Source organism: Lipotes vexillifer, unplaced genomic scaffold (genome assembly GCF_000442215.2).
Source record: "Lipotes vexillifer unplaced genomic scaffold, Lipotes_vexillifer_v1.1 scaffold626, whole genome shotgun sequence".
NCBI lineage: Eukaryota > Metazoa > Chordata > Mammalia > Artiodactyla > Lipotidae > Lipotes > Lipotes vexillifer.
In genome coordinates, this window is record NW_006786303.1 from 316,527 (window position 1) to 338,861 (window position 22,335).

Consider the following 22,335-nt stretch of genomic DNA (forward strand, 5'->3'; position numbering starts at 1 on the left):
GGAAAGAGTAAAATATAAATCAGAAAAACCAGGTCTTTGGAGCAAGCAGGGAGCTGGGGCCTACTGTGGGAAGACAGGACTGATGCTGGACGCCCCCTGCTGGAGAGGATGTGGCATCTCACTGGCTCCCAGGAAGGAAGGTTGTTTGCCTCAAAAGGAAGTGAATTTAGTAAGAGGAGGCTGTCATGTGGAATCCCCCTCTCTCCTCACCACCCCACCAATGCCTAGTGATATCTAGAGCACAGGATCTCCTTCCACCTACACGGAGATCTAGTTTACACGTGAGTCTTGACACCTGGACATCAATTACCAGCTCAAGAAAGCTCTGAGTGGGGGGATTAAGGAGGGTCACGTTCTGCCTAAGTGCCTGCAGTCCTCTTTGTGCTCTGCCCAGTCTGTGTCCTTGGCCCTCTATTTCTAACTTTGGCAGTTGAACATGGTGTCTCTTGGCAGAATCTGTGCTGCTTTTGGAACTGTCTTGCTTTCATTAACAATAGCAGTGGTCATGATGATGGAGACCAGCGTCCAAACAGGGAGTATCCGAGAGGCCAGGAGAGTCAATATAACCGACTTGCTGGGGGTCAGTTCCAGACAACATGATCAGAAAAGGTCATTGCCCACCAGAAAGGGGCAGTTCAGAAAAAGCAGTGGACAAGCTGAAAAGTTCAGGATCCTTCTCATCCGTGAGCGCAACAAACTGTTTTGATTCCCAGACAAAAAAGAGGGCTTCCCTTACATCACATTCAGACTGCCATTGTCACCTGTAGGGCTTCTGCCTGCTTGTTTGCTTGCTTTATATACCCTCCCCACCACCTCCCCAGCCCTCCTCCATCTGTGAAATGAGATTAAGCCCTGCCCTTCCACAAAATTAAGACCAGGAAATTTGTGTGTTACTATGAAATGAGATCATAGCAAATAGTAATGATTTCCTTTTTTAAGCAATTTTTTTTTATTGTGGGAAAATGTACATAACATAAAATTTACCATTTAAACCATTTGAAGTGTACAGTTCAGTGGCTTCAAGTACATTCTCATTGTTGTGCAGCCATCACCACCATCCGTCTTCAGAGCTTTTTCATCTTCCTGAACTGAAACTTTGTACCCATTAAACACTAACTCCTTGCTGCTGCTCCCGCCAGCCCCTAGTACCCACCATTCTCTCTTCTGTCTCTATGAATGTGACTACTCTAGGTACTTCATATAAGTGGAATCATACAGTATTTGTCTTTTTGTGACTGACTTATTTCACTTATTTTAATGTCTTCCTTCAGATATACACCCAGAAGTGGAATTGCTGGATCATGTGGTAGTACCATGGAATTTTTTTTTCTATACTGCTTTGCATAGTGGCTGCACCAATTTAGATTCTCTCCAAAAGTGCACAAGAGTTCCCTCTTCTCTACATCCTTGCCAACACTTGTTGTCTCTTGTTTTTTTGGTAATAGACATCCTAAAAGGTATGAGGTGATATCTCATTGTGGTTTTTATTCACATTTCCGTGATGATTAGTGATCTTGAACACCTTTTCATGTACTTGTTGGCCATTTGTATGACATTTTCTTTAGAAAAATGTCTATTCAGGTTCTTTTCCCTTTTTTAAACTGGATTATTATTATTTTTTCTAATGAGTTGTATGAATTTCCTATATATTTTGCATACTAACTCCTTATCAGATATATGGTCTGTAAATATTTTTTCCCATACTGTAGGTAGACTTTTCATTTTGTTGATGGTTTCCTTTGCTATGCAGAAACTTTTAGATTTGATATAGTCTCATTTGTTGATTTTTGCTTTGTTTCTTGCGCTTTTGTTGTCATCTAAGAAATTGTTACAAAGACCAATGTCAAGGAGATTTTTCCCTTTGTTTTCTTCTACACATTTTACAGTTTCAAGTTTTACATTTATCTTTAATCTATTTCAAGTTTTTGTGTTTTTTTTTTTTGTGTGTGTGTGAGTGGTGTAAGATGGGGTCCAAGTTCTTTTTTTTTTTTTTTTTGCATATGGGTATCTAGTTTTCCCACCACCATTTATTAAAGAGACTACCCTTTTTCCTTGAGTAGTTTTGGCTACCTTGTCAAATATTAGTTGATTGTCTATGCATGGGTTTATTTCTGGACTCTATTAGCCATTTATCTAATGATTAACATTCAGGTTTTTGCAGTTTTTTGCTCTTAATAACGTGCTGTGGTGAGCAGTCTTCTACACATGCCAGTTAACTCTGCTATTCCACTCTTGTTAACTACCACTAACTGTGTTAGTTAACAAGAGTGGAATAGCAGAGTTCTAGGGTGTGTACATTTTAAACTTGACTGCAGTTTGCCCACTTGTTCTTCAAAGTGGCCGTGCCAATTTACACCCCCACCCATGGGCAGGAGAGTGTCCTCTCCAATCCTTGATATTTCCAAGCTCTTTAGTTTTGGACAGGCTTGAAGATGAAATGGCATCTTGCTGTTGTTTCAGTTTGCATGTCCCTACGGACTAATGCATTTGAGCATCATCTGTCTGATAGGTTGATGACTATTACTTCAGGCGGACTCCAATAGCAGAATCGTTCTTGCAAGGCAGTGGGGCTGCTACTCCCTGGCTTTCAGTGGCAGGCCTTTGAGGTGGCTCTTTGGCCAACAAACCTGCACCAAAAAGCTCACCATGATATCTTGTGCCACCAGAAGATGCTGCTGAAATTTCAGTTGGCTGAGGCTGCTGTCAAAGGAGAGGAAAAAAGACCCAAACCTGGCTATGAGCAGGACGTGTGTGGAGGCTTCCAGGAACTTTAGATGCCCAGCAGTGAGTGGCAGCCCCTGGAGCAGTGGAGGGTGGGGTCGACAGAGCAGGAAATGATTCCACCAGCCACACCCCAGGGAAACACAGAGCAGCAAGTTTGCAGCAGTGAGAGTGCTAGGCTTTATTGAGAATCAGTGACACAGTCCACTCCTAGGGTTCATGAAAGCTGGACAGTGTTCACCTCTGGATTCCTTCTGATGACATGTAATCCTTGTGATGAATTTTAGATTCTGAGAGGCCCTCAGCAGAGTCCAATAGGAGTGCTGTAGCCCCTCTGCGTTGAGAAAACAGAAACGGGCAGGACAGGGAAGGAAGGGGAGAGACCTGAGAATGGTTACACTTCAGTTCATTCTGTTTTGTTTTGTTTTCTACAAGATGTTCCTCAGGAAGCTAAGGGAATCACCTTTCTTGCAGACCTCAGTTATACCCTGGTGGGAAAAGAATGAACTCACTCTGTTGCCAGAAGACTTGGGTTTGAGTCCGGCCTTTGCCACTTTGTGCCCGTTTCCTAACCTGTAACACCGGGCTAATGTTCATTCTTGCCTGCCTTGGAGGGCTCTTGTTTGTAGTGAGCAGCACTAGGTCGGAAGTCTGGACCACAAATTCTAGCTCTTGTTTTGACAGAAACTCACTGGGTAACTTAGTAAGCTCCTTAAGCTCTCTCTCCCTCAGTTTCTCAGTGTGTAAGAGGGTGTGATCTCGCCTGTTCCACAGGCTGCCATGAGAATAAAGACGACAGGGTTGTGAAGGGTTTGCATAAACACTGTGCTTCGGAGGTAGCATCCGGTGCAAAGTTGAGCACATTGTGCACGAAAGTGCCCACCCACAAACAACCAAAACTGGTTTTACTTTGGATGCTGAGAGAAGGTGCTTTTACGTGTGAACTCGGTTGGCTAGGACGATTTCTGGCCTGTCTTCTTGGGAAGCTGAGCAGCAGGATCAGAGAGGGTTTCGAAAATGGGGACAAACTCTGAAGACCAGCCAGGTGTCTTCCCGGGTCCTCTGGGATCGCGCTGCTCCAGACGGCTCGGCTCCCTTGCGCCACCTGGTGTCCCATCCCCGCCACTGCCCAGAAACCACGTGTAAGAAAGTGCTTGCAACCTAACTACGCACCCTGGTTTAGACCCACACTAGCCAATAGAGAAAGGGGAGGCGGGGCAGGGGAAAGCGAGAGTCCAATCACCTCCCGCTTTCCGAGGAGAAGGCGGGGCTTGGGATTTACCACGTTGGGTTTGTCCGCAGCGCTAATTACTTTTTCCAAAGACTGGAGGGCTCACTCCGGCTGGCGCCGCCGCCTCGCGCGCTCCTACTCCGCCGCGACCGTCCGGGGGTGGGGGGGCTGCTCCTCCCAAGTACCATGTGTGACGGCGCCCTGCTGCCTCCTCTCGTCCTGCCCTTGCTGCTGCTGCTGGTTTGGGGACTGGACCCGGGCACAGGTAGCGCTCCCTCTCCCACTGCCTCTTCTTTGCCTGTGCCTCTCGCGGCCACCTTCCCCCTGCTCTCCGGAGGCATCCTGGCGGCCTCCGCCTGCCCGCGCGGCCCGGCTCCGGCGGCGAACCGCTGACAGCTCCGGGGTCGAGGGGGCGCGGGCCGCGGCCGGAGGACTGGGCTTCGGGCGGTTGCCGGGAGGCCGCGCCGCCGCCGGTTCTCCGGACGCCGATGCCGCGGCCGCGTCCCCGGAGGTGGTCGGGCTGCCGCGCCGGAGACCGTTCCGGCGGTGGCGCGGGGCACGGGCGGAGGCTCTGGCTGGCATGGAGGTGCTGGGGCGAAGGAATGGAAGAGCGAGCCGGCTCGGGGCCGCGCTGTCTCCGAGCTGGCGCTGGATGCCCAGCGCTGGACCCTGCGCCCGGCGGGCTGGAGGGCGGGCCCCGCCGCGCTGACGCGTCTCCTTTCTCCCCGCAGCTGTCGGCGACGCGGCGGCCGACGTGGAGGTGGTGCTCCCGCGGCGGGTGCTCCCCGAAGACGTGCACCTGCCGCCGCTGCCCGGCGCTCCAGGGCCCCGGAGGCGCCGGCGCCCCCGCGCGCTCCCAGCCGTCCCGCGCGCCCGGCCCGGCGAGCGCGCCCTGCTGCTGCACCTGCCGGCCTTTGGGCGCGACCTGTACTTGCAGCTGCGCCGTGACCTGCGCTTCCTGTCCGGCGGCTTCGAGGTGGAGGAGACCGGCGCAGCCGGGCGCCGCGGACGCCCCACAGAACTGTGCTTCTACTCTGGCAGCGTGCTCGGCTACCCCGGCTCCCTCGTCTCGCTTAGCGCCTGCGGCGCCGCCGGCGGCCTGGTACTGCCCGCTCCCCCTCCGGGTCTGCCTGGCGATCTGTCGCGGCGCCGAGGGTGGGGGTGAGGGGTGGTTTCCGGGGAGGGCTGGGATTGGGGTGGGGCCTCCGGCGTGCTCTGCCGCTGGCGGGAGAGAGCACCCCCAACCTTCCAGAGGGTCGATGAGCAGAGGGCTAGAAAGGGGAAGCGACCTGTTATCAAGTACCTTCCACACTGGCCGTCCTAAGCCTCAGAGGTGCGTCAGGTCAGCGCCGATATGGAGTTGCATAGCGAGATACGCCGCAGCCCGCACAGGGAGCACATGTTCAGCAGAGATGAAATCCGTCAAGCCCCTAGACTGAGAGGTGCACTTGACCCAGGTGTAGAGAGAACGCTATTTGCATCTGCACAGGTGTGTATGTGTGCGTGTCATGAGGAACACCTATCTATATGTGTATAGCTCACCTATTCTTGGATGTGGGGATGGAGCATTGACCTCCTTTCTGTCCTTTTGAGTCTTTATGTACCTGGAAAAGGATATTTGGAGGGGTCCCCCGACGGGCCACTAACCTACTCTTCTTAGTTGAAACGTGAGAACCAGGAGAGGGAGGGTGTCTCTAATATTTTTACCTTACACTGCAAGCAGACATTTGTCTGGCACTCACCCTCAGCCAGGCCTGAGGAATGCTTACATTGGTGATGAACAATGTCATCCCCAGAAGCTCCCTCAATGTGGCAATGATTCCTCCGCCACCCCACCCTGCTGTATTTGCGGCACCCGAGGCAGTGCTCCGAGGGGTGGAGGAAGTTCTTGTGTGCCTCTACCCTGCCTGTGCTCACACTGGCTCACTTGGCTACACTGGTGCCCAGACAAACACTTCCCAGCTTCTCCATCGTGCCCCCATAGAGCGCAGATGGCTGGCAGATGGGCTGCCCCCACCTGTCAGAGCCTGGGATGGGCTCAGAGAATGTTCCTCTATCTTCTGGGGAAGTGGTTTCTGATATTCTTTTGTGTCTGTCCTTCCCTGGCACAAGAAACTGCTTCCCCCACCTCCACCTTATCTTGCTCCACCGTCTAGAATTCTCTAGCTCTTATCCACATAGTGTGCAACAAGTTGGCACGAATCTGCAACAAAGCCAGAAACCCTGAGGGTCCAAGTCTTTATATGAGACTTCTGCTCTCTTTCCAGCAGTGTAGGGGAACTTGGGGAGTAATTCCCAAGACTTGGCCTTCACCAGTTCCCCTTTTAGGATTTTTTGAATCCTCATCAGAATGTGATCTCCTTTTGCTGGGCTGGGAGAAATTGGCTTCTTTGGTTAAACAAGGAAAATGGACCGTGGAGGGGGCCTAGTAGGAGCTAATGTGGAACAGGGGCGGGGAATGTGGGCTATGGGTGAGAGGCTTAAGTAGGGGTGAAAAAGGCTCCGGTCACCAAAGGACTTGGGTCAAGCCTGTATCATGTTCTGGGAGGGACTGGAAGGCCCACATCATTTTTCCTGTTTTTGCCAAAGTGTTTAAAGTCTAGGTCACATCACTGTACTGAACATGGAAACATCTGAATCCCATTTGCTGCGGTTTAGTGAGTTTCTGTAGAGGTCAGAGTTTATACTTCTTGGTGTAAAGTTTCCAGCAAGGCGCTATCTGTGAAGGAGCCGAGGGTGGAAATCTGGATAACATTGATTTAAAATCCTCAGAGTGAGTACTGGGCCCTCTCACAGATGGCATATGAGCGGTGAGAGTTCCCTTCCGTCCTCCAGGTTTTCAGGAAGACTGTCCTTCCCTTTGGTACCATGTGAGGGCGCTGTGCTTTAGATAAAGGAACGAGGCCAAGAGGCTGAGTTCAGTGTGTGCCAACTGTGGAGCGACCTCTAAGACTTTAGATTTTAAATTTCTGCTTGAGCAGACACTTCTGTTGTTTAGTCTGCCTTGATCATCCCATTTGTGTAAGCTGGACATTGGACATTTCTTCCTAAGTACACCCTATAGAGGAAGGGCAGAAGGCCAGGAGGCCAGAGATAGCAGGTGATTTGGAGTGGACCTCTTGGTGGCAAGGTGGTCCTGCCTTTCTAGAAAAGAAAGCAACGGAACATAGGCTAACCAGGTTTGCATCGCACTCCACCTTACTTTGATTTTGGTTCCCCAACGTGCTTGAGACGGTTCAGCTGGGCGGTAATGCAGTGTTAGTCCTTCTGCACCACGGTGGAAGCACCATAGAGATGTGGCACGCCTGTTGTGTGTTTTTGAGGACTGGCTCAACCACGAGGTGTAGGGGAGGAGTGATGCCCAGTAGATGAGTTTTGGTGCCCACAGTTGGGAGCATTCCAAAGCCTGCTTGTGTCTAAAGAATCATGTAGAGCAGGGGTTGGCAAACATTTTCTGTAAGGGACCAAGTAGTAAACATTTTAGACTTTGTAGGCCATATGGTCTCTGTCACAACTAATCAACACCGCCCTTTTAGTGCAAAAGCAGCCATAGAAGGTAAAGAAACAGATGGACATGGCTGTGTTCAATAAAACTTTATTCTGATGTTGAGTATGAATTAAATCCTGCTGCATCTCACATCTCCAGAATGGCTTAGTGAGGAGTGTTGCCTGCGGGGCAGGGCATGCAGGCTCTGTTCCCTGTGCTGTCTGTCTCCAGAGACATTTGGTACCTGTTTAAAGGAGATGCATGATTAGATCATTACTTAATTGTTTATGGGTCAGGGGAAGTAAATCTCATGCTCCATTTTGCTCCCTCCCCACGCCCCGCTTTTGACAGGGGGCAGAGGGGTGGGTCTGTGGTATTTACCCTATATGTTATCTTGAAAAGCTGTGCAAGCTGCACTTTTTGGATCTTCAGAGACCGTGGGCTCAGGTATTAACTGTTTTATGTTTATGCATCTTCATTTTATTTACATTTCAGAGAGTCCTCAGAAATAACATAGGTTTTTGGAAGAGTTTCTGTAACCGTATAACTTCAAAGCGATGAACTTTGGGCATATGAGGAAGGTATTTTTCCTCCCAGAGGATTTATGTGAGTTTGGATCAGCTGCCTCGTGTGAATGGGACCAGATCATGGAAGGCCAGCAGAATTCGAAGAAACTTCAGGTTAAAGTTCACCAGAGCAGGCAGTGGAGGTGGAACTTCGGAGATAGAGTGAGTGTCAGTCTCTAAAAAGACTCTCTATGCCGCTTGTCTGAAATGAGTGGTTGGAGGGGCTGTTTTTATCCCCATACGTGAGGAGAGGTGGACAGAGAGGAGGGATCTGGTCTGCTGAGCAGTGGCCACTCTTCCTTCATGAATACTGAGCTCAGGGGAGTCCACCGCCCAGAGTCTGTCCACCCCTTCTTGGCTGAGGCCGTGGCCTGCAGGGGTGCACTATGGGTGAGATGTCGGGACCAGAGAGGATACCCAGGAGCTCTGGGCTGTGGCCCATTTTCCAGGCCACCCTGGAGGGACAGAAGGTCAAGGATAGTCCCAGCGTGCCTTCTCTGGAGTCACAGCCATGCTCCACAGGGGGTTGGCTTGTGGTCTCTCTCACCCAGGCCGCTCACTGGGGTCCTGATGGCCTGGCTGCCCTGGCTCTGTCTGGTGCCTGACCGCAGCACGGAGGCCCTTGTGGTCGTCCTTCACCTGTGCTGCTCCCCACAGTCTTAGTTCCCATAGCTCTTCCTCCCAGTCTGTAAGAATGCTCACCTTTACCATAGGGGAAGAAGTGTAGTCTAGGTAAGAACAGTGGGGCTGAGTCCAGCCAGGCAGTGAGCAGGTGGCTTAGAAGAGTTGGGGGACCGCGTTCTCAAGAGGGCAGCCTGACTTCAACGATGAAGGAGCTGGTTTGGGAGGTTGCTGCCTTTCCCTTTAGAGCTACCCAACTCACTTTTCCTTGACCCAAAATTGCCCAGCTTTTTAATGCAACATCATTTGATCACTGACAGCTGAGTAGGAATTGCTTTTGGCAAAAAGTATATGATGGGGAGACCATTTGAAAGGGAGCAAATAGACCAAGCCATGTTATCCTGCATCATTATACTGATACAGGTGTGGGGAAGGCACATAGTCCTTAGTCATTCATCAATTAATATTACTGAAGAATTTATCATGCACAGCATAAATATATTTGTTAAATGCAAAGTATTATTTTTTAAAACTTTGTAAAAAGAAACAATTGAGTGGATGTTAAGGAAAGTAGGAAGGGAAACAACAGTTGTGAAATTTAGGGTGTGGAAGAATTAAAGGGGAGAACTTGGAGCAGAGAATTCTAAGGCCTTCTACGGCCTCCTCTGGAAGGACGTTCACTCTGCCTCACGGTGACTTTCTATACCCATCGCTCATGGGCATCAGGTTGCCCATGACTGTCACCTAGTATACCTAACCCTACCTCATTATTTACCTAGGGTACGTGACTAGATTTTCCCACCTGAACTTTTATTTAGTTGGTAACATTTTAAAAAAGAAAAAGAAATACAAGATGGGATGATGAACTGAAGACGTCTTCTTAGACTGATTGCATTCTTGGAGCTTATTTCCTGAACTCTGAGACGCTGCAGCTGCCTGACTTGGATGTGTGCAACAGGAGATGTTTTTGCAGCCAGTATGTTTGAGGGAACCACTCGGAGTCAGCGGTTAACCTTTCCCCGTGCACACTTCTGCGCATGGGCACACAGTTGCACCGTCACACTCCTGTTCTTTAGCAAGTGAGACTGAACAGCCGTTCCGGGCTGTGATTTTGAGCAAGTTGCTTACCTCCTTTGAACCTCCCTGTCTGCAGCCATACAAGGGTAAATAACATTGGCTTTGTGTGGCTGTTGAGAGAATGAAGTAAGATAAAGTCCGAAATCATTTAGTGAGAGCCTGGCACATTAAGGCATTGAAAACACATTTCTTCTCTTGCCCCACAGGCCATTCCCAGGCTTTTCCAGTTATAAATCAAGCAATCAGTCAACATAGTTGACTAAATGAACAGATCATTATCACACAGCTGCCATGTGTAGGACCCGCTGTTAGGCTCCCAACGAGCCTCAAAGAGAAATACGATGTGGGCCCTGTCTCGGAAGGCAGTCCGGGTTCGCAGGGGAAGGAAGGTGTGCTGGAGCCTGCAGGGTGGCTGGTGGGGAGAGCAGGGAGTGGCTCTGGGGTCTGATGGGGTGGGGCAGGTCCTTCGGGTAGAGCTGAAGGGAGTGGGCCTCAGGTTCTAGGTGGGAGGAGTGATGGCAAAGCCTCCTGGCCAGGTCCTTCCCGAGGTAAGGGGCCCACGAGCCGACTGTGGGATGGAGATGGGTGATGAACTGAATGGACAGGTGTCTGGATTAGATGAGGTGGGGCCCTGGGTGCCAACATAAGCCATTTAGAATTTATCCTAGACCAGTAGTTCTCAACCTTGAGCTGGCATTAGTGTCCCCTGCGGGATTTGCTACACTGATTGCTGGGCCCCACCTCCTGGGTTTCTGATCCAGTCCGTCTGGGGGTGGGCCTGAGCACTTGAGTTTCTGACAGGTTCCCAGGTGCTGCTGCTGCTGTTGGTCTGGGACCATTTTGAGGATCACTGGCCTAGAGGCAGTGGGGGCGCATTTCTGGCTACTGACCGGGGAGGAGCCCCTGGTCGGAGAAGTGTGGGGAGGACTGAAGCAGGAGAGCATTTGGAGGGGTGAGGTGATGGGCCTCAAGCCTTGGATGGTGGAAATGGAAAGGAAGGAAAACTACATGAGAGGGGGTCTGAAGGAGGAGCTGACAGTCTGTGACTAACTCTATCTAGTGATGGGAAAGGGGGAGTCTGGCTTTGGAACGAAGACCAAGTATCTGTGTTCAGGCCTTTGACATTTGCAGAGGCAGCAGCAGGATTTTGAAAAGGGGGCTCTGGATGGCACTCTGGGAGGGGCAGGGGGACTCCCTATGGAGGTTGGGAAGCCCCTCACGCCTGTGCCGGGTTGAGGATGCTCCTTCCCCGGGACACGTTCAAGCCCCCCAAACTGCTGAGGCCCCCCAGAAAGTCAGAGGCAGGTACAGGAGGGCCTGCAATCACAGGATTGTTTTTCCTTCTTGAGGGCAGACCTGCTCTGCCTCTCCAACCACCTACGGTCACCTGTCCACGGGGAGAAGGCTACCTAAGACCTGGTCCAGTGAACCCGGGAGCCGCAGTCTCCTGAAGAGGAGAGGCTTGGAGGGCTCCCTGGGCACTGAAATCCCAGTGTGGCCTTTGTAGGATGGTGAGGTCAGCAGTCACGAGGCAGGTCCCCTCAAATGGAGGACAGAGCATCAGATGGTTCCAGAGCATGGATACAACAGGGTTTCTTTATCTTAAGAGCATTTGCGGCATTATGCCGAGAAGTTGTGCTCATGTTAGAAAGTGGTACAAATCTTTCTGACCTTCACATATTTTTCCAGCTGCAGGAGAGCTAGTCCTGCTTCAAGGGGTGGGGTGGGATTAACAATACCCAGTTTATAACGCTCTCTTAAAGCAGCACAGAAACCCTTCAAAGCCAGGTTCCAGAATAAAGAGAATTGAAAGGGAACCACTTAGAACTGTCATAATATCAGGTTATACCTGATACACTTTATTTGACCCAAACTTCTTTAGTAGGATACCAAATTTTAGAATATGTAAGATTTCTCTCCTAAGAGCACCATTTCATTGAGGATTGTTGTCTCCTTTGAAACCAAGTGGCCTCAGGGCTTCCAGTCCTGTCTGCCGTAGGCACCTAGTTCCCCACAGTTCTCTTCAGATGGTGTTTGCAGCTCTCTTGCATCTAATGCAACCTGAGGCTTTTGCTTGCTGCCATCTGTGGAACAGGGAGGCCTTGGAAGAGCATTTCCATGTGTCTCACTTCTCAGCATAGATGGTGACCAGAGGAATAATGCAAACCCTAGCAACCCTGCTTAGCTCTTGGGACCACAGGGCAGCAATGTGCTAGAAGCCAGGGCAGAGCCCCACAGTCAGAGGAACGCCCAGGTTGGTGCAGGTAGTCTGCATCCAGGGTACTTCCATGTGCTGTAATCAAGCATCTCTGGCACCCAGTTAAAAGCTAGGGAAGTGGTTCTCCACCCTGGCTGCACATGGAAATCTCCTGGTGAGCTTTAAAAAAATATCAGTGCCTGAGTTTCACCCCAAGGGATTCTAATTTACATGGCCTGGAGTGGGGCCTGGGCCTGAGTTTTCAAAGCTTGCCAAGTGACTGCAGTGTGCAGCCAGGGATGAGGACCTCTGAGCAAGGGGGACCGCGGGAAGGCCATGCTATTGCCTTCTATTCCAAGCCGGTCCAGTCCAGTTCATTCCATTCGAATCCATTCCATTACAGTCCAGTTCACTCACATTTTCTTTAGTAACTGTTATGTGGCAGACATTAGAAAAATAAGAAGGCATAATTCCGATCCTGCCTCAAAGGAACAAACTAGTTTTTAGGTTGTGACAGATGCCCCGTAACATAGGAGGTAGTGGGCTGGGACATAGAATGCCAGGGAAGGGGGATTTTTTTTTTTTTACCGGGGAGAGGGGAGGGAGAAGGAAGGTCAGGGAAAGATCAAGAGGGCTGACAAGTTTTTATCCGGGGCTGAGATTGTGTGTGTGTGTGTGTGGCACGGGGGGGGGGGGGGGGGGGGGGGGGGGGGGGGGGGGGGGGAGGTGGTGACAAGCGGCACTTTTCAACAGAACGTTTTATCACTGTGATGACCCGGTGAATATTAGCGAGGCTTCAGGGTGCCTAGTGACAGCACTCGGAGGGGGCAGGGGCAAGTTCCTTCCTTGTGGTGGCTCCTGAGGGGGAGGCCTGTGCCCTGCCCCCTCCCCCCAGGTGCTAGACTTGGCCACAGGCCAGCTTGAAAGTCAGTTCCCAAGAGGACAAGTGGCTGCCAGGTAGAGTATAGGCCATTAGTCCATGTGTCTGTCTCTCACCAGCATTGCCATTCTCTTTCCTGAATGGATGGAAACCAGCATGTGGGTTCCTCCAAAAAAGACCTTCTAAAGCAAAACCTCCCCCAAGGGGCTGGATCATGCTTGTGTGTGTGCATTTATGTACCTGTAGGCTTTCTCACCAAGGTGAGATTCTCCCTATATTGTGTCACATTAGAACTACTGGCTAACTGGCCTTTACCCTGTGGCTTGCATGCTAGGCTGAGTGAATGATAACTGGCTTTGAAAGTTCTAGACTCAAGGGGGCCTTTAACCTCCCAGAGCCGGAGCATTTCAGGAAGACACCAGCCCCTGTCAGGGTTGAGTGTGTCCCCCAGGGAGCACAGCGCTCCTACAGCGTGGGGCCCATCCCATGCACTGTGCTGTATCTGCCAGCTTTATTTCAACCACAGACATTTCCACTGAAACGGTCATCAAGGACTTCTGCACTGAGGATTTTTTTTTTGAGTTTACTAATTAGATTTTATTTATTTATTTATTTTAACATCTTTATTGGGGTATAATTGCTTTACAATGGTTTGTTAGTTTCTGCTTTATAACAAAGTGAATCAGCTATACATATACATATATCCCCATATCCCCTCCCTTGTGTCTCCCTCCCACCCTCCCTATCCCACCCCTCCAGGTGGACACAAAGCACCAAGCTGATCTCCCTGTGCTATGCAGCTGCTTCCCACTGCTATCTATTTTACATTTGGTAGTGTATATATGTCAGTGTTACTCTGTCACTTCGTCCCAGCTTACCCTTACCCCTCCCCATGTCCGCAAGTCCATTCTCTACGTCTGTCTTTTTTTAATTAATTAATTTATTTATGTATTTATTTATTTTTGGCTGTGTTGGGTTTTCGTTGCTGTGCGTGGGCTTTCTCTAGTTGTGGCAAGCGGGGGCTACTCTTTGTTGTGATGCACTGGCTTATTGTGGGGGCTTCTCGTTGTGGAGCATGGGTTCTAGGTGCATGGGCTTCAGTAGTTGTGGCTCATGGGCTCTAGAGCACAGGCTCAGTAGTTGTGGTGCATGGGCTTAGTTGCTCCGCAGCATGTGGGATCTTCCCGGACCAGGGCTTGAACCCATGTCCCCTGCATTGGCAGGCAGATTCTTAACCACTGCACCACCAGGGAAGCCCCTAGGTCTGTGTCTTTATTCCTGTCCTGCCCCATTTTTTTTTTTTTTTGCGGTATGCGGGCCTCTCACTGTTGTGGCCTCTCCGGTTGCGGAGCATAGACTCCGGATGCGCAGGCTCAGCGGCCATGGCTTACGGGCCTAGCTGCTCCGCGGTATGTGGGATCTTCCCAGACCGGGGCACGAGCCCATGTCCCGTGCATTGGCAGGCAGACTCTCAACCACTGTGCCACCAGGGAAGCCCCAGAACCATTTTTTTTTAAGGTTGCATATATATGTGTTAGCATATGGTATTTGTTTTTCTCTTTCTGACTTACTTCACTCTGTATGACAGACTCTAAGTCCATCCACCTCAATACAAATCACTCAATTTCGTTTGTTTTTATGGCTGAGTAATATTCCATTGTATATATGTGCCACATTTTCTTTATCCATTCATCTGTCGTTGGACACTTAGGTTGCTTCCATGTCCTGGCTATTGTAAATAGAGCTGCAGTGAACATTGTGGTACATGACTCTTTTTGAATTATGGTTTTCTCAGGGTATATGCCTAGTAATGGGATTGCTGGGTCATATGGTATCTCTATTTTTAGTTTTTTAAGGACCCTCCATACTGTTCTCCATAGTGGCTGTATCAACTTACATTCCCACCAACAGTGCAGGAGGGTTCCACTGAGGCTTTCTATACACACAGCTCTGGTGGATCTGCACAGCCTCCCACAGCCACTCTCTGCCTCCGCTTCTTCAATCTCCCCAAAGTATCATAGTGAACAAACTCAAGTTTTAACTTCAAAGGAGAGGAGAGAAAGCCATGCTTCCCGGCAGGTCATGCAGTGCCACTTTAAGACAGTTTTATTTGGGCAGTAAAATCTCTGGGTTGTTCTTGGCAGCAGTTGTAATGAAATGGAAACTTTGAAATCTTCTTACAGCAGTAAGTACCGTCTCAACCCCTGTTTTGGGGACTAAATGTTGTAGGCGGTCTTATTAGTGGATCTGATTTATTTTCAGAGGACTGGTATTGATGCATCCTTTCAGAAGGTAGAGGAGTATATATCATTTGGTTTGAGTGAGCTCTGTACCTGAGACCTGAGGAATTGCTGAGCTGTGGTGGAGAGCAGTGCTTCTCAAAGCCTGGTCCTCGGGCACGCATCATCAGTATCACCTGGGGACTTGTTAGAAATGAACGTTCTTGGTGAGCATCGATGACCTCCAGGTGATTTTGATGCACACTGGAGTTTGAGAACTACCACTTTTAGAAAGTAGTGTCAGGACTTCCCTGGTGGTCCAGTGGCTAAGACTCCTCGTTCCCAATGCAGGGCACCCAGGTTCGATCCCTGGTCAGGGAACTAGATCCCACATGCTGTGACTAAGAGTTCACATGCCACAACTAAGACCCGGCACAGACAACTAAATAAATTTTTTTTTTTTTTTTAAGAAACGAAAACAGTGTCATGGCTTTTAGAAAACAGTATTGGGGAGAGAGAGAACAAAGGATGTTCGTGACAGCCTAAGACAGATTGGCCCAGTCTCCTGAATCTGTGCTAGTAAAGGTGGTCCCGACCATGAACGCAGAGCAGGGGCTGTGGACTGCAGGGCCCAGTGTGCAAACATAGATAATTCTCAGCCCTGGCCGAGTCAGGATACTTGTGAGCGGTTTACCTTGTTTTGTTGATGTCTCAGAAGAGAAGCTAGCAGCAGGTATCCTGGGGAAGGAGGGCAAATTGTTTAAATGCTGTTAGCATTGGTTCCAAATGAAAGGAAAAGTTCTCTGCATTGTGTATATATTTTTAAGAATTAATATTCACTCTATTAAAGCGACAAATTAAAAATCCCAGTCCTTAAGTTTTTCGTTCAATTTACAAGTCATGTTCTATTTACAATCTAGCAAGTTTTTGCAATACCTTTTAAGGGGCCTTTGGATAACATTTAATCCTATTTACAAATTGGTGATTTAACAACGTTTAAACCTTTAAAACTGTGTGTAGAAATTTACCATATTCAATTTCATTTTCAAGTTCTTTTGTTGTCTGATTAAAAAATAAACGCTTTGCAAGTACTTAAATGATTCTTATAAATAATTAACTAGTTTTATAAACATGCGAAGTCTTAAGTTCTCTTATACATTCTGATACTGTTTATAAGCTTAATACGATTTTTAAATTACAGGTCTAAATCATTGCTGTGCTTTAAATTAGAATCACAAATTGAATCCGTTAGATACTCTGCCAGGTTTTCTTAAACACTGAAAAAAATCTACAAATCCACTATCACAAAACTATTAACACTACAGGTCTGACTCCATCCTCTCTATTTAATTCTAAATATTGCCCAGGAATAAGATATATATTTTTCCCATTAAGGATATAATTGTCATTCATTCCCAACACTTTTGGAGGTACCTCCTTAGGTGGACTTTTAGGGGATGATATAAAAAATAGTTTTTTAAATGGCTTTAATTAGAAGTAAGTGTATAGGAGCAGGCAAACAAGGGAATCTGTTCTCCCTCCCCGCTGCTGCAGCAGAGGCCCCAATAAAGCCTTGCCTGAAAAATAATATTAAAAAAAAATTAACACTAAAGTAAGATATCTTTGAAAGTGAACCCAGAAAATGGGTGCTGTTGCCACATCCGCCCCCACCCCCTGCCTTCTGTCACCTGACCCCCAACACAACTGCTGGGTGAGATGTTTCAAGTCATGCAAGAGCTCATTCTTGGACTCCGTAAATTGGTGCAACCTGCAAAGAAAAAGCCCAGGCAGGGGAAGCAGGCCAGAGCTAGGTGGCCTTTCCACCCTCTGGCTCTGGGGTCGTGGGCAAGTGTGAATGAGGATAACTGACAACTGCTTTCCTCTTTCTGGGCAGGTTGGCCTCATCCAGCTTGGGCAGGAGCAGGTGCTAATCCAGCCCCTCAACAATTCCCAGGGACAAGAGCATCTGATCAGGCGCAGATGGTCCTTGACACCCAGCCCCTCTGCCGAGACCCAGATATCTGGGCAGCTCTGCAAGGTCCTAACAGGTGAGTCTGGGAAATATTGTGAATGACTCACAACACAGGCCCTTTTGGCTTTTGGTGCCATTGCACATCCCTAGACCATCCCCATTGCTGTGTCTCCAAGTGTGCTGAAATCTTGTGAGCAAGAACTTACCTTTCCCTGTATTTTGAAAGCTTTTTTTTATTGCCCATAAGGCCACTTTCTTTTCATTTGTGTGTGTATTAATATCAGCGTTTCATGTGTAGCAGCCCTTTGAAAAAGGTGTTTCTAGAAAGAACCCAGGATCTCTTTTGTGTAGTGTCTCAATTTTATAGATCTGGAGCAAGTTGAGGCCTGAAAAACCTCAATGGCTTATTATTATCAAGCCTGAGGTTGGTGGCAGAGCTAGGATGAGAATTCTTTCCCTTGGCACCCTGGCCAGAGCTTGCTTTCCTTATACAGTGGTCCTCGGTCTTGTCTGCACTAATTAGAGTCACCTGGGGGACCTATGAAGCAGTGGTTCTTAAGAGTGTGACCCCAGCAGCATCAGCATCACCTGGGACTCTGTTAGAACTGCATGTTCTCTCCCACCCCCCACCTCCTGAATCAGAAACCATGGGGGTGGGTCCAGGTAAATCTGATCATGCTTAAGTGTGAGAGCCACTGCTTTAAAAAATGCCATGCACTAGCCAGTCCCTCCAAATCCTGATCTAATTGGTCCATGGTGTGACTTGGGTGTGTTTTTGAAGGTGGTTCTAATAAGCAGCTTGGGCTGAGAACCCAGGGTTCTTGTATTCTGTGCCTCTGTGTGGGCAACCTCTGGTTTATCTGTTAAGTGTTTAAGGACATTTCACCATGCTGGGTCACTAGCAGTCTGCCTGTGAGTGTCCCTTGATGAAGATGATATCCTACTGCTCACAGGTGTCACTTCCTCCCTGGAGAGCATGGGACCCCATGGCTGACCTTTGGGAGTTGTTCTTTTGTAGTTTAAAGACTTTGAATAAAAATACAGTGTCTCAGTTTAGTATTCCAATGACCTTGGAAGTAAATCGATTATATGACTGTATTTTAGAACAGCTTTGTTATGTATAAGCGAGCCCTGCAGCTTAGCTCCGCTGGTGCATGCAGTCCTGACCTTATCCACATAGCCCCCCTCCTTAGCCTAGTCTACATTCAGCAGGGAGGTATTAGAGGTGATTTTGCTGGATCAGGGGTCATCTCTACAACTCCAGGAGAAAGAATGCCACCATACATTAGGGTTTTGCTGTGTTCCTTCCTGCACCCTTACAAAAACAGGAAAGAGGTCTCAGCAAAAAATTACTTGTAACTAAAATTTTTTTTGGAGGTACGCAGGCCTCTCACTGTTGTGGCCTCTCCCGCTGCGGAGCACAGGCTCCGGACGCGCAGGCTCAGCGGCCATGGCTCACGGGCCCAGCCGCTCTGCAGCATGTGGGATCCTCCCGGACCAGGGCACAAACCCGCATCCCCTGCATCGGCAGATGGACTCTCAACCACTGCGCCACCAGGGAAGCCCCGGTATTGTAACTAAAATTTACCCCTTAATAGGAAGCAGGGGTTTTGGTAAGTCCGATGGTTGGTTGTGTGTTTGGGCTTGATGTTGGTGTGTTATTTTAAACGTTAGCCAGCTGCCTCTATCTGGGTCAATCGGTGGATTTTTTTCTCTCTCTCCTCTCAGAGTAAATGACTAGTGGTCATTTTAAATCTTTGTGCATTTTCTGCAGCTGATCTGACCATATTGTTTCAGAGGCAGGGGGATAACTCTAAGGCAGAGGTTCTCAGCCCTGGCTGTCCATTGGCATCACCTGGGGAACTTTAACAACTAGTCACACCCAGCTCCTGCCCCCAGAGAGCTGCTTTTATTGGTCTGGGGTGCAGCCTGGGCATCTAGTGATTTGAAACCTCTCCAGGTTGTTCTAACGTTCAGCTGGTGCTGGGAACTGCTGCGCTAAGTTTCAGACATGATTAATAGCACCTTTGGGCCATTGGAAGTGGGTTTTCTCAGGTGAGAATCACCAAGCAGGGCCACACAGTGAAACCCAAGGACAAATATATTTTATTCTTACTTTCCCTTTGCTCCAGCCAGTGCTTGTCAGCTGCTAGTCAGTGACCAGAAACCCCGGGTGCCTGTGGATGATATCATGGAATATTTGTCTGATTACCAGCTGCCATCCTCTTTAGGGGTGTGATACCAAGGATTGCTGACAAAATGATAAATTGTTTGTGTTTGCATTTTTGTCCCTAAGGCTAGTTTGGAGGCACTCTTCTGAGAGACTCTTTTGCCTTTAGTGAAGGAAATAAAATGAACAAAACCAGGGGGTTTATTCCCAGCCCCCAAATCTCACATCAACATGCTCTGCCATGCAGGAGCAACATGTATATTTAAGGTGGTGCCAACTCAGGCTCTGTTCTGGGTAGGAACACAGACATAGGAGAAAGGTATAGACTTTGCTTCTGGTCCTTCTTTGTTTGTGTGAAATAGTCAGTAAACTTTGTTGCTGTGTTGGGAAAGACAGCAGCCCTTCTAAGAGGCTTAGCTAATAAGCAGTCAATTAGGCCCTATCTAGTTTGGATTAACTTTCAAACATTGGGGGTTTAGAAACTGGGAAAATTAATTTACTGGGACTCCAGCAAAATACATTCTTGAAGTTTCCTGGAAAGATTAATCAGATTAATCCACGATTTCCCATGGGAACATGTTCTTTATGGATGAGCATGGCAGCCATAGGTGTAATTGTGCCTTGTCATTGATCTGTGTTATTCCATCTTTGGACATGGTCTTGGGGTAGCCAGCTGGCTCACGCAGGTGAGGAGCAGTCTGATAACTCTTTCTCCTCCATGAAGCACTCAATTTACCTGCGAGTTGAGTCTGGGTAAGCTGCCATGTTGTCTAGGGGGATAGAGGGACTGACACAGGAAAGGCCACCTGGGAGGAATCATTGCCTTCTCTTTGGTACTATAGAGGTTGCATTTCTAGCAGTCTTCGGGGCTTCCAGAGAGGGGACAGATGGATCCTATTTCCTTTACAGCTTCTTACTCTAGGACCTTATAAATTAATTTAAAAAATATCACTCCAGCTTGGAACTTCGCATGGAAATACGGAGGCTGTGAGCCTTTTTTCTTTTTAAAAAATTATTTATTTATTTTGGTGAGCATGAGTTTTTGAAGATATTTTTGTCTGTTCTCAAACACTAAAATGGTACTTTGGATATTTTGAAATGTTTCTTGATTTTAAAAAAATATTTATTTATTTTGGCTGTGCTGGGTCTTCGCTGCGGCATGCCGACTCTTGGTTGCGGCATGCGGACTTCTTAGTTGCGGCATGCATGTGGGATCTAGTTCCCCACCAGGGATCAAACCCGGGACCCCTGGATTGGGAGCGCAGAGTCTTACCCACTGGACTGCCAGGGAAGTCTTGATTTTTTTTGAGTGGTTATTTTGACTTCAAAACTTTTTGTCTGCCTGCTATGCTTATTTTAATTTCTCCATTCAGATTCATTATAGATTCTTCTCACTAGCACTTTTGTGGTTTTTAGTAACAATTTGAATCTCTTCTCATCTACTATGGTAGATGTAACATGTGGATGGTTGAAGTAGATTGTAAAATAATGAAACTAGTTTCCAATGAGGCACTGTCAAAGTAGGAATCCTGCAACGTTTTGCATGGTGGTGGGCTCTTTAGAACACAAATACACCAATGCCATTCAGCAGTGGTGCCTGTGAAGTCACTGATGTCTACTTTATAGTTTGTTTTGTTACGATTGTTTTAAAAAACAGTGCAGTAATTTTATAGTATTGTTTCATTAATTCATAGCATTCTGAAGTTAATTTTAGTGAGTAGAGGATACCATAATGATTCAGAAATTCTGTATTGCCAATTTATGCAAGAATTTGCATGTGTAATAATATCTGTATATACTCTGTAATAAATAAATGGTTGGGACTTGTGTTTTGTGTCACTTCAGATTCATTTGGTTGGAAATGACAGAAATCAAACTGGTTTCAGTACTGATGACATCACAGCCATGGGCTCCTGGAGCTGAGGAGCAGAGCAGGAGGTTGGACCTCAGGTCAGCCTTGGCCACAGCAGTTCTGTATCTGACAGCTTTGTCCTCAGCTGGCTTCTCTTCTGGTGATAAAGAGGCAGCTGGGCTGAGGAGATAAACTCTTCTGTTTAATCAGGGTTGACTTGGATCATGACTTGAGTTCCTTTCAGTTCACCACTGGTTTCAAGCATCTTGAGGCAAGAGTAGAAGAGCTTAGCTCAGTCCCCACATGACTATGGAGATGTCACTCTGCCTTCCATCCTTGTCCTGACTTCCTGAAAGTCAGCTAAAAAGTCTGGTAGGATAGATTCAGGACACTTCTAATCCAGATAGAGTCCATCATTCCAGCCCATGTGGTTGATAAGACTTTGGCTGGTTCCTTCACAGGGACCTCATCAGATGCTAATTAACTCGTCATCCCACCTGTGCCCGGGATAAACATGGCTACTGGTTTTTGCTCATTAGGAAGGGCTCAATCCCTCTGAAATTTAGTTCCTCTAAACTTCTTTGAGACCTTAGGTCTCCAGTGGGTAAAGCAAAATATGATTTCGTTGTTTATCCAGTGTTTTTTGTTGTTTCAGTGGTGGTGATAGTCTTCCATGTTTTTCTGCATCTTAAGTGGAAGAAGAACCCAAAGGAAATGGAATTAAATTTGTACTTTGAGTTTTTTCATGTTAATATTTTAAGTACGTATTCACATATAAATATTAAATTCAAAAAGAGACACCAATATTTTAAGAATTATTATTCCTGGAGAAAGAGAAAGAAGTATGATGGTAGAGACCCAACTCTGTCTACCTTGCGTGTGACCCCAGAAGTGTCCCTTGGCATCTCTGTGCCTCTGTATTAGTTTGCTGGGGCTGCTGGAACAAACTACCACAGACCTGGCAGCTTGAACAACAGGCATTTACTTCCTCACAGTTTTGGAGTCTAGAAGTCTGAGATCACTGTGTGGGTTGGTTTCTTCTGAGACCTCTCTCCTTAGCTTGTAGATGGCAGTCTTCTTCCTGTGTCCTCTTATGGTCTCATGGTCTGTGCATGTCTGTGTCCTAATCTCTTCTTTTAAGAATGTCAGTTATATTGGATTAGAGCCCACCCTAATGATCCCAATTTCACTGAATTACCTCTTTAAATCCCCTATCTGCAAACACATTCGAAGGTACTGAGGGTTAGAGTACACAGTTCAGCCCACAACAGCCTCTGTTTTCTCATCTGTAACATTGATATGATGCAGGTCTTGTCTGCTTCTCAGGGTTATTGCTGAAGAA

At 47.9% G+C, this 22,335-nt stretch overlaps 1 protein-coding gene across 1 annotated transcript in view; it reads left to right on the forward strand.

The window, feature by feature from the left end:
• Positions 1-4,121: 4,121 nt before the first annotated feature.
• Positions 4,122-22,335, forward strand: part of ADAMTS17 (ADAM metallopeptidase with thrombospondin type 1 motif 17) — a 347,890-nt gene continuing 329,676 nt past the window's right edge. Inside the window, exons 1-3 of the mRNA XM_007458461.1 lie at positions 4,122-4,217; positions 4,684-5,054; positions 16,894-17,047. Of these exons, the coding sequence (XP_007458523.1) occupies positions 4,139-4,217; positions 4,684-5,054; positions 16,894-17,047 (604 nt within the window). The 5' untranslated portion in view covers positions 4,122-4,138. The remainder of the gene's footprint in view (positions 4,218-4,683; positions 5,055-16,893; positions 17,048-22,335) is intronic.